This window comes from Diabrotica virgifera, chromosome 2, assembly GCF_917563875.1.
Source record: "Diabrotica virgifera virgifera chromosome 2, PGI_DIABVI_V3a".
Lineage (NCBI taxonomy): Eukaryota > Metazoa > Arthropoda > Insecta > Coleoptera > Chrysomelidae > Diabrotica > Diabrotica virgifera.
In genome coordinates, this window is record NC_065444.1 from 16,846,660 (window position 1) to 16,859,764 (window position 13,105).

The 13,105-nt window shown below is 33.0% G+C and overlaps 1 protein-coding gene across 1 annotated transcript in view; it reads right to left on the minus strand.

Moving 5' to 3' along the window:
• The window catches only part of LOC126880624 (uncharacterized), a 78,222-nt gene that overhangs the window by 34,443 nt on the left and 30,674 nt on the right, over nt 1–13,105 (minus strand). Inside the window, exons 2-6 of the mRNA XM_050644635.1 lie at nt 10,505–10,745; nt 8,644–8,777; nt 7,384–7,533; nt 2,400–2,571; nt 160–176 (exon numbers count right to left, since the gene is read on the minus strand). Coding sequence (XP_050500592.1) covers nt 160–176; nt 2,400–2,571; nt 7,384–7,533; nt 8,644–8,777; nt 10,505–10,745 — 714 coding nt within the window. The remainder of the gene's footprint in view (nt 1–159; nt 177–2,399; nt 2,572–7,383; nt 7,534–8,643; nt 8,778–10,504; nt 10,746–13,105) is intronic.

Sequence of the window (13,105 nt, forward strand, 5' to 3'; positions counted from 1 at the left end):
TGAGAGTACGTCTGTCTTTTACTTCATTTAATATTATTTTAATTTATTAATAAAATATCAAAAGGATAGAGGACAAGCGAGATAATCTTATGTTTCAAAAATGGTCATAAGAAACAACCAGAAAACTACATAGCTATCAATTTGCTGCTTACTGCATACTATCATTAGACTTACAACTAAAATTTTGCAAGAACATATATATCAGCTCATAATCTAGCAGATGAGCAACATGGTTTCATACATAGCATTAACATACAATAGATCCGCATTCCTATGTTCCTATGTTTAATTGACTTGAGGAAGACATTTAACAAAGCAAGACCTAAAGATGATAGCTACAATGACAGGTGGGCGATGGACAAAGAGATTATTGGAATGGAGCCCAAGGGAAGGTAAGTGAGCTGTCGGTCGATGGTCTGGCGATTTGATAAACAGGGCCGTCTTAACCATACACGGCGCCGGGGTGCCAGACTCATCTTTGCGCTCCCTTTTGCCAGAAGCAGAACCTATTTTACTTCAAATCAGGCCCGAGGCACTAATTAACGATTAATGGTCGATATTTTTAATGTCCATGCTTCGACAACATACAAGAGGACTGATTAAATGTAACATTTAATCATGCGCTTTCGAAGTTTAAGTTGCAAGTTATCATTACAGAAGAATGACCTCATTTTTAAAAATGTCGTGCGGGCTATCTCCATTCTACACTTTATCTCTTTATCTGGATCTAGTTGTTCAGTAATATGGTAACCAAGATATTTAAAACTGGGTACTCTTTGAATTATATGACATCAACATATAACTGTGAATCTTGATGGGCCAAACGGCTAAATACCATGTATTTTGTTTTTGAACAGTTTATGTTTAGGCCAAACTCTCTTCCCACTGTGTCAATGGCATTTAGGTGTTGTAATCTATTCATATCATCACTTAAAATAACTGCATCGTCTGCATATCTGATTGTATTTATCAGAATTCCATTAACTTTCACACTCCATTCCAAAATATGGAGCACTTTCTTAAATATTCATTCTATCTGAATATAAATTGAATAACAGTGGGGACAGTATACAACCCTGTCTGACACCTCTTTGTATTTTGCATATTTCTGTTGATTTTCTTTTTATGCAAGCTGTCGCTGTTCGACGCCAGTATAATTTTTCTATGATTCGTACATCTTGACTATCAACTCCTTAATTCTTTAATATTTTAATTAATTTGTGATGTTGTACTCGATCAAAGGCCTTCTCATAGTCAATAAATACAGCAAATACGTCTTTCCTTTGATCTCGGCATTTCTGCAATAATACATTTAGTGCAAAGAGTGCGACCCGGGTGCATATACGTAAACTGCAGATGCACAAGGCATGGGCGAACGATTCGGCTTTTTCCGATTAGCGGGTAGTAGAGTGCGCTAAACTCTAATACCCGAAAGTTAAGTTAGGACCGAAGGGTTGGGTCTTCCTCCTTTCCGAATTCGTAAAATTCGATATTTGTACATAAAGATAATTAAAAACGTTGATAATACGAATATATACTGTGTTTTATTTACATTTTTTAAACAGGCTTAAATAATTGTAGACGTATATTGGCATCACGATCAATCGTAGTAAACAGCAGACGTATAAAGGCTAAGTACGTCTGCACTCTACTACCCGCTAATCGGAAAAAGCCGAATCGTTCACCCATGCCTTGTGCGTCTGCAGTTTACATATATGCGACCCGGGTTCCCAGTCCATTTCTGAAGCCAAATTGTGTTTCATCCTGGTCTTCTTCACATCTCTGATTCTACTGTGGATGATACGTAGAAAGATTTTCAAAATGTGGCTCATGTGGTTCTAAGACCACAGTTGACAAAGTTGAAAATTTATCTTGTTTTATTGCAATCAAAATTTTTTGATGATTTTTCCGGGCCCCAATTAAATGCGGGCCCGAGGTAGGTGCCTCACTGGCCTAGTGGTAAAATACTCCCTGCAGCATAGATGTGTTGAACTAGGTTCTGAGATTTTTTAACCAAAATGTTCTTCTTCCTCAATCTTGCTTTCCAAATCGACCTAGTCTATCTGTTTTACGGAAAAGTTAATTCTAAAGTCAACTTGCAAGAGCCCTGAAGGTCTTGAAGAAGTTGGCATACATTATCTACCCGGTCTCCAATAAGGACTATGTTATACATACGTCCTAACTTGAAAATACCTACAATAATTCGATCTTCAAGATGTATTTCGTGAAGAAATAATCCTATTAATTAAGAGTATGTTTACAAATTTAATTTTTATTGTGCAAAAATATTTGTGTCAAAAATCAAAACTATCACATCTTTTAGTAGAACCTAAATTTTATACATAAAGAACTAGCTAAAATATTTACAGTACAGGTTTTAAAAATAAATATGTGGTTACTATGCTGCTATTACGTCTTTCTTCGGTACATAGAATGTTGTCACTGGTACGTGAGACAATAGGGCGTTGGCAATGTCCATAAATAATACTCCGAGCTTCTGTTTCAATTGTGGTAACATGATGTGGAATACTTCTTTTCCGTTTTCTCTTAAAAATAGATTGATCGCTTGAGCTAAAAGAAAAAAATAAATTATAATGCATAAAAATTATAGAAAATATAGAAATTCAAAAAAATACGTATTTAATATTATAGCAAGTATATTTTGTCATGATTTTAAATAAATGACATGAAAAGAAAATTCCACGACTCACAATCAATTAAATTTATTAATGCTTGAATTATGTGCTTCACATCACTTTAAGACTTAAGCAACAATATTTTTCTTTTGAAAAATTCTTTTTTAAATATAGTGGTGTCTTTTAATTGCATTTAATAACTACAATTAATCATCATCCTCATCAGTGGCATACAAGCTCGTTATAATCCAAAGCCTTCATCAGAACAATCCTTCATTAACTCCTGTCTAGCAACTCTTCACAATGATCCAGTGGCGTACCGATAGATCAGAGGGCCCTCGTTTCAGTTGGGATGTGGGCCCACCCGCATAATAAAAACTCACATTGTATAACACGAGTATCGAGGATTGGGATTATTTTTATGACCAACCGTATAAAACTTGCATTGAATATCTCAGTTTCCGAATTTCTGCAACTTTATAGTTTACCTACAACTTATTCATGGATCGTGCTTATATAAAAAATACAAGTGTTTGAGTTAGCACGTGTAGGCAGGCACCGGCGGTTTGTCTTTAAACAAAGACTTCGGCAAGCAGGTAAAACGAGGAAGGAACCTTACAAAAGCGTTTCCTGTGTTTCTTAATAAATTTTGATTTCAAATTTTTTGATGAATAGTTATTCTTTGTTTTTATTAATAAGTACCTAGACAAAAATTAAAATTTATTAAGCAGTTACATTTCGTGGTGTGTACTTGTGTAGTTCAAAATGTCCCTGTCAAAATAGAAATAAAAGAATAAAAAACCGCTTTAGAGAGGGCCCCTGCGGGGTCCGGGCCCTGGTTCCGCGGAACCGGCGGAACCATGCTCAGTACGCCACTGCAATGATCTAACTACAGTAGATTTTAAATCGTTCTTTAAGTTGACTTGACACATAAATCTCGATCTTCCCCTGGCTCATTGTCAAATCAGCCCTCCTCGGTTAAAAACTTCTCTGACTGTTGCACCTTCCTCTCGCCTGATTACATATCCTATCCACCTAAGGCTTGGTACCTTAATGAATTTTCCTTAATGTCAGGTTCATCGAAACTTCTATACAACTCAAAGTTGCAATGCCTACGCCACAAACCTTGCTCTTTTATTCCTCCATATATTCTTCTTAGAATTTTTCGATCGAAACGTTTAAGCAGTTCTTGCTTCTTCTATGTAAGTGACCACTATTTCTGATCCCGTAGAAAACCTTCTCTTACGGAAACTTCAGAGCAATTAGCCGGATAGTCTTTTTGTCGACGACTTGGCAAACGAAATAAGCTTATTGATACTTGTTTATTTTCTTGAAATACCTGTACGCTTTATAGTGCAGGTAAGTTAAGAAGTCTTTTAAAAAAACAGCAGCTATCATAGCATTTAAAGAAATTAAGTGGGCAGATAGAGGGAGCCTGAAAAAAAGGACTACACTTTATACCGTAGCGAAGATAAAAGCAATCATATTTTTGGTTGGGATTAATACTGAGCAAACGCGTGAAATCAAAGATCATAGCTCTCGACCCAATAAGGCCAAGGATATGTAGAATTCGAATAAGAGGTAGGTTCTTCAACTACAGTATCATCAATATCCATACTTCACTGAAGATAAAGATGACGAGAAGAGGGAAGAAGGACCTGGTATTTGATGAGAGACTGGAAAGTACTTATAAGCAATGACAAAAAGACGACAAGAAAATCATTATGCTAACTTGAAATATTGTTAAGGCAGGGTGCAAGGAACAATAAACCATACACTAGAGCAAGATATGGCTACAAAATTTCAAGAGGTTGTCATGTTGGCGTTCTAGTGATGCCCTAGTGGTAAAATTAGTACTCACAAATAAGTATTCCCTCAGTTGAAGAGGAGAATCACTCAGAATAATGAAGAGATCCTCAAAGAACTCTTCAGATTGTACTTTCCTTAGTCTGAAACAAAACTGATACTATTTGACACAAGACAGTAGACTAGATGGTAGGCTCCACTTATTTTAGTGAAACCTGGAGTGAGATCAAAGAAGTTGTAGATAAGGACAAAATCAAATTTGTAATAAGCTATTAGAGCCGTATAAATCACCATTTTCACAGGAGGTCTCGTTTATTTTTAGCCTCCACCCTTGTTTATCTGTGGCTGCTCTTCTCTATACATGGACTATTAAAAGTGCGTCTACATCGCTTCTTACTATGTCTTCCCAGCGCTTTCTTGGCTTTTCAACCGGTCTCTTTCCCTGAATTCTAGCGTTCAGTGCCTATCCTCTCCCATTCTTAGGGTTAAATAGATCTAGGTTAAATAGATATTATTACAAGTAAAATTTAATAAAAAATTTTGGTCTTGGTAAAAGGTATATTATTTTAAAAAGCCCTATAGGGCTACAAACATCGAACAAAACGTTTTCGCTCTAAAAAGAGCATCATCAATGTTGCAAGAACATGGTGAGCCAACCAAAAAATACGAAGGTCAAAGCCTTTCAAAAATGGACTGAAAGTCACATCAAAATGCTAACATAGCAAATTCCAAAGGATGGATATAATTCCTAAGGATACGGCCCTAGGATAACATATGACTCCCACACGTGGTAAGTGGGTCAAAGGTAACAAATTAGATATTATTACATCGTCGTAATCTGTAAAAGATATTTTTTTAGCACTTATTTCTAGTATTTACCCTAATAGTCCATCCTTTCACGGTTTTTGCTCTAAATTTTAAAGAACCGCTTGGATTGACATGAAATTTGGGCAATTTGGCATACGCATAGCTTACATGTCAAAGAAAAAAAGTGATATTGTGCCGACGTGTGCTTTTGCCCTGGGGGTGACTTTCACCCCCTCTTGGGGGTGAAAAAATATATGTCCAAAACAACTCCGGAAATGGGTAAACTGACTAATTTTAAGTAACTTTTGTTCTATAGAGCTTTTTCGCCAAGTCAACACTTTTCGATTTATTTGCGAGTGAATATGTTCATTTTTCAACAAAATAACCACATTTTTAGACGGTTTTTCGCAAATAACTCAAAAAGTAAGTATTTTGTCGAAAAAACCGTTTTAGCAAAAATATAGCCTATAAAAAAGTAAAAAAAATGGTGTACGCGTTAGGTATCTGGATCTCGTAGAACCAGAGTTATAGCCAACGAAATATAGATTCATATTCACCAAATTTCAAATAGAATATTTCGACGTGAAATATACAAAAAATTAAGCACTTTTTGGGGAAAACCCATTTTAACTTTTTTAAAGTGTTTAAAAAAAGCTTTATTTATGTTTTTACAAAAAGTTTCTAGCATTAAATTTAAGCAAGTTACGCTCAAAATAAAGTTGATCCCTTTTGTTTTTGCAAAAAAAAAATCGGGAAGACCACCCGCTAATTAGCAACTTAAATGAAATTAATCGTTGCCGCTCCATAAATTATTTTACTTATATTGTGTTTATATGATCTGTAAGTTTCATCGATTCAAAGTGTTTATTTTTGAAAAAATTTGGTTTCAAAGTAAAATTTTTAAAAATTTAAATTTTTAAAAATATGCTTTTTTTCAAAATAACTTAAAAATTGTTAGAGATACCAAAAGTCTCGAAATACAAAAAAAGTCAGATTTGCTTTTCTGAATATCATGCATTTTTTTGTTTTTCTGGTAGACAAAAATTGATCAAGATTTGGTGTTTCTAAATTTGCATACATTCATGATCAGTGACTCGTTCAACCCCTTTTAACTACAGCCGTTTCAATAATAAGGACTTTGAACCGATGAAACTTACAGATCATATAAACAATATATACACGAGTCAAGAAACTTGTGAAGTCGTTACGATTAAGTTCATTTAAGATACTAATTAGGGGGTGATTTTCTCGATTTTTTTACCAAAACCAAAAGGGACTAATTTTATTTTGAGCGTAACTTGTTTAATTTTGATGCTAGAAATTTTTTTTATAAAACAAAAATGAAGCTTTTTTTAAACACTTTAAATAAGTTTAAATGAGTTTTCCCCGAAATGTGCTTCATTTTTGGTTATTTCACGTTAAAGTATTCCACTTGGAATTTGACGAATATGAACCTATATTTCATTAGCTATAACTCTGCTTCTACTAAATAAAAAAACGTGATATATTCACTATTTTTTTAAATTTTTTATAGGCTATATTTTTGCTAAGAATGCTTTTTCGACAAAATACTTACAATTTGAGTTATTTGCGAAAAACCGTCTAAAAACGTGGTTATTTTGTTGAAAAAATGAACATATTCACTGCCAAATAACTCGAAAAGTATTGACTTAGTGACAAAACTCTATAGAACAAAAGTTACTTTAAATTAGCCATTTTACCCATTTCCTGACTTTGTTTGGACGAATATTTTTTAACCCCCAAGAGGGGGTGAAAACCACCCCCAGGGCAAAAGCACATATCGGTACAATATCACTTCTTTTCTTTGACTTGTTAGCTGTGTGTATGCCAAATTTCATGTCAATCCAAGCGGTTCTTTAAAATTTAAAGGTTTTGCAATATTTTACCGTTAATGAATGGTATAATACCTTTATTTAATAAGACCATCTATTACGTACATAAAAGTTTTCTTTGTCATTTTATACTTATTTTATATTTAAAAAGAATCAAAATTATATTGTAAGGTGAGTAGTAGGTACTTAGTGTTTTCTCATACTGAGCCACTTTCCTTGGCCATTGACCGTAACAGAGATATTATCATTATCTAGTAGGATTATGTTTACATATTACTTACTTAATACGACATTATTTTTAAATATATTCTTAACCTCCAAACCGAGGTTTTTAACATCTAGTTCAACTTTCAAAGTATCTATGTGTAAATATTTTGATCCGTCTCTTTCGTTGATGCTGGATGTACCACGGACAGTGGCTAGGACATCCTCTGAAAACAAACAATAAAATAGTTCAAATCAAATAAAAATATGTTATATGGAATGAAAAACTATCACCTTTTTTTTACTGAATATTTCTGAATTTTGAAGATAATAGTTTGGACGGAGGAGGAGATCATACAATATCAATATACTTCTTTTAGTTAATATATTGCAGTAGAGGTTTCAATAATTATTATAGAATATTGCTTCCTATTATTGGTCATTTTGGTGTGTTTGTCGATTTCATCATAATACGTGATGCTTTAATATCATAATTAACTGTGGATAAATGTATCTGAATACACGATTTCTCAATCAACAATTAGCAAAGAAGCGCTAGCAATTCTCTCCAGAAGTGCTAGAAAATCAATACCCGAAGCCAATTAACTGGAGGTTGTACTGGTATTTCAAGAAAATTACCATATCAGTTCGAGACAGGTTGTACTATATAATAATGTTCACCAATCAAATGTTCTTTTTCTTCTAATTGCGCAGTCTTCTTTCAGTCCTTTCGAAGGTTGGCGATGACAATTATTGTAGCTTTGGAAACTGCTGCACAAAAGATTTCTACGGATGAGTGGTCAAACCATCTCCCCAGGTCTTTCAGCAACGAATTCTGGCGTATTTCTTCTGATCTTTTGCCTGTACTTTACTTTCCAATATTATTCAGAGTAATTAATATCTTTCACCTCAACACAGGACCCAAGTATTGTATTTTTCTCTCTTTGTTTAGTAATTATTTTTAACGGCACATTTGCAGGATGAGCTGTCCAAGGTATTCGCAACATTCTTCTCAAAGCGTTCAAGAATTTTGCCCCGTATAGAAACATTGAGAATAAAACTGTATTTTCCAATATCAACTAGATTTTTTAAGGGATGGATATATCCGTCCAAACTTCAGTTAAGTGACTTATAGAATTTTTTGATAAAGGTACCAATTACTCTCCGAACTTCTGCTTCATAGTTGCCATAGTTAATTATACTAGTTCCGTAGTTCCAAGATACTAAATAGAGATAGTTGGTCCTACCATATTCAAAAAGGAGCAACAATTGTTTTTTTAAGTGAATTTTTTAAAAAATTTAGTAAAATCCAAAACCAAGTAAAATATTTACCCTACCTAGTAATCCATTAAAAGTTCCATTTCCACTGGCTGGTAAGATGATCAGAACACCACTGCTCTCATACCTCGAATTAATTTTAAGGAAAGGTATATGAATCCTTGCTTCAAATGGTTGGGTTTCAGTAGCTAACCTAAAAATAATTAATAATATAGTAAAAACTACCAAATGAACTATCTTAAGCTGAGCATGATTAACAATAAGGAACTCAAATTGTTTGAATTTGAGTCTTAGAGATAGCAAATATTGCTAAGGTCTTTGCTATGTTAAAACTCTTAAGAAATTTCCGCAGTTCTTTCAACAAAACGTCCCAACAAATCCTACTGTCATATCCACGTTTGTGACCTATGAGCAATGGGCGTAAGCTATGTAGCTTGCGAGTGATGGCGAGTTTTTGGCGGAATAAAACTGGAACAAATTGTTAAGATATACTATTACTAACAGAAGAATCCGTAGTGCGCAAGGTATTAGTTGAGACGTATGGCCAGCACTCCTGCTCTCCTAAAAGATAAGCCATATATTATGTTAAAACGCCTAGTAAAGAGAGGATACCGAATGGACTTAATAGAAAACGATGTGGTAAACGAAAAAGTATTACGAATTTTGGCACCTAGAATATTAAAAACAGAACATCGTATACAGGGTGTAACAAAAATACAGGTCATAAATTAAACCACATATTCTGGGACCACAAATAGTTCGAATGAATCTAACTTACCTTAGTACAAATATGCACAAAAAAGAAGTTACAGCCTTTTGAAGTTACAAAATGAAAATCGATTTTTTTGAATATATCGAAAACCATTAGAGATTTTTTGTTGAAAATGGACATGTGCCATTCTTATGGAAAGAAAATGTTAACGAAAAATTATAGTGAAATTTGTGCACCCCATAAAAATTTTATGGGGGTTTTGTTCCCTTAAACCCCCCCAAAATTTTGTGTCCGTTCCAAATAAATTATTATTGTGGTGCCATTAGTTAAATTCAATATTTTTAAAACTTTTTTGCCTCTTAGTATTTTTTCGATAAGTCAGTTTTTATCGAGTTGCGGCTTCTTTTTTAATATGTTTACATAAAAATTTTATGAGGGTTTTGTTCCTTTAAACCCCCCAAATGTGTGTGTAAGTTCCAATTAAACTATTACTGCGGTACCATTAGTTAAACACAATGTTTTTAAAATTTTTTGCCTCTTTGTATTTTTTTGATAAAGCATATTTTATCGAGATGTGGCTTCTTTTTTAATATGGTTAGAAATATACTTAAAAATGTAAATCATAAATAATTTTCATATTATTACCAAGTCTCCATAATCGTACTTTACCATATACAAATATGTGGTGGATTTGACAAATATTCAAATATCTCGATAAAAACTGACTTTTGGAAAAAGTACTAAGAGACAAAAAAGTTTTTAAAAACTTATGTTTAACTAATGGCGCTACAATAATAATTAAATTGGAACGTACACAAAAGTTTGGGGGGGTTGAAAGGAATTAAACCCCCATAAAATTTTTATGGGGTGTCCAAATTTCATTATCATTCTTTCTTAAAATACTACTGCCATAAGAATATCACATGTCCATTTTCAATAAAAAATCTCTAATAGTTTTCGATATATTGGAAAAAATCGATTTTCATTTTGTAACTTCAAAGGGCTGTAACTTTTTTTCCGTGCACATTTGTACTAAGGTAAGTTAGATTCAATCGAACTATTTTTCGTCCCAGAATATGCGATTAAATTTATGACCTGTATTTTTGTTACACCCTGTATAAATGTACAAATATACAATATAAAATATAAATACCATTATGTTGTACATTTTTATAGATAAAAAAATAAAATATGACTATTTTTCTTACCTTAAGCTTTTCACTGTGAATTTGCTAGCACCAAGAACATCGATATTTTTCAGAGATATTTTGTACCCATTAGGTCCAGTAGTAAGTGACAAGGAGAGCTCGTCCATTTTAAATGGTTCCACCGAAGGCAATTCTATCTCTTTAATACCTTTCTCCAAATAAGGCCTCAAGTGGTGAATAGCTTTTTTGAAACATTGAAGAACTTCTGTATCACCCTCGTAACATTGTTTTATATAAGGAGCTAAAATAAAACGAATATAAAACGAAGATATTAAAAAAAATAGACTAACGAAAGAACTACGGTACATTCCATGTCAAATCACTCAGGCAAAAAATTTTGGATCTCCGATTTGTCTGAAAATTGGTATATAGCTTCTGCGGGACGTAAAAATAAGATATTTAAGGTCAAAAAATCTTCTTCTTTTTTTTTCTCAAAATGTTATTTTATGCGATTTTACAGTGATTTGGTGTTTATTTAAACAAATTTGCATTTTCTGTCGTAAAGTATCGATGAAAAACATAATATTTTAATAGAAAGGACTCAAAAATGTCATTATATGGCATTATAACAAGTTATTTTGAATCAAAACAAGTTTTTGATCAAATTTTATAGTGTAAAAAACGTTAAAATACCGTTTTTTGCATTTTCCTCCATTCCCAAAATACATTATCATCGATTTGGCTGAAAATTTGCTCACAAATAGCCAAAAGATAGGACTTTAAGTGGTTAGAAGGATTTGAATTATATTACAATACCAAAAAAGTTACATGCAGTAATATCAGACTCAAAGTATATATTAGTCCAGTCGGGATAGCATTTGACCTTGAATGCCGAGCTGCCCAAAATTTTATTTTTCTGATCTTTAGGGGAGTCAATAGTAGCCTAAATTTAAAATCACGAATAAATTCCTCCGTTACGTTAGCAGCCATCTTGATTTTAAAGGAGAACCTGTTTTGCTCAATATCTCCGCCATTTTTAAATTTTCGACAAAAATGGTAGGAACTGAAATTGTTCCAAATAAATCGTATTTACAATTATTACAATTTCTTTTTAACAATTTTTGTCGTGAGGTCGATATTTTCGAGTTAATTGTACTTACAGTAGACGCCTATATTTTTGACTATAATATTGCATGTAACTTTTTTGGTATTGTAATATAATTCAAATCCTTCTCACCACTTAAAGTCCTATGTTTTGTCTATCTGTGGGCAAATTTTCAGCCAAATCGATTATGATGTATTTTGGGAATGGAGAAAAATGTAAAAAACGGTATTTTAACGTTTTCTACACTATAAAATTTGATCAAAAGCTTGTTTTGAATCAAAGTAACTTGTTATAATGCCATATAATGACATTTTTGAGTCCCTTCTATTAAAATATTATGTTTTCCATTGATACTTTACGATAGAAAATGCAAATTTGTATAAATAAACACCAAATCACTGTAAAACCGCATAAAATAACATTTTGAGAAAAAAAGAAGAAGAAAATTTTTTGACCTTAAATATCTTATTTTCACGTCCCGTAGAAGCTATATACCAATTTTCAGACAAATCGGAGGTCCAAAATTTTTTTTGCTCCAAAATTGAGTGATTTGAAATGGAATGGCCCCTACACTTGACTCTTATTGACCTAAAGGCAAAGCCCCTCAGAAACCTTATGGGAAATGGCTCTCTGTCAAATGCTCTGAAACTTTGGGTTCCGGTAGTACTTGATTTGTAGAACAAAAGACTCAATGGGCGCGTAGCTCCAATAAAATCATGGTTTTAAGATATAAGCCTCTGAAGTTACAGTACAGTAAGGACAGTTGAGTTGGAATAAATTAATTTTCTCCAAAATGGGCGACTCTGGAGATAAATTACGAATCAGGTTGGTTTTTATTTTTAAATTTTAATTGTTTTGGCGTATATATCATACTAGTCACGTCATCAATCTGCGCGTGATGACGCAATCGATGATTTTTTAAATAATAGGGGTCGTGTGATAGCTCGTTTGAAACGTTATTCAATTCACTAATATAAATATTAACATAATTATTTATACAGGATGTCCAAAAATTTTGTTTGAGTTAAACGAATTGAGACAAAAAGAAGAATGTATATAATATTGTACCTATAAGTTCAGAGGCTTATATCTTAAAACCATGATTTTTGGAGCTACGTGCCCATTGAGTCTCTTGTTCTATACGTCAAGGACTACCTGAACCCAAAGTTTCAGAGCATTTGACAGAGAGCCATTTCCCATAAGGTTTCTGCGGGGATATTTAGGTCAAAAAAAGGAAGGCCAAAACAGTAAAAAGATTAAATGTAATGGAGCAATATTAGAAAAAATAACATACGAATATCTGGACAGGACTTGACTGATTGTGGCAAAATAAATGCGTAAATACAAATATAGGAAATAAATCTACGCGATTATACTACACAATAATTAATACAACAATACTAGGACACAAATATGCAAAAATGGAAGTAATAAGAAAAATTCATAGTACGATAACAGTGCCAATAACAGTATCAAATCAAAATGGGGCAGGATAAGAAATGAAGATATCAGACAAATTACAAAGCAGGAACCTATTACTGAGTACACTAAACAGA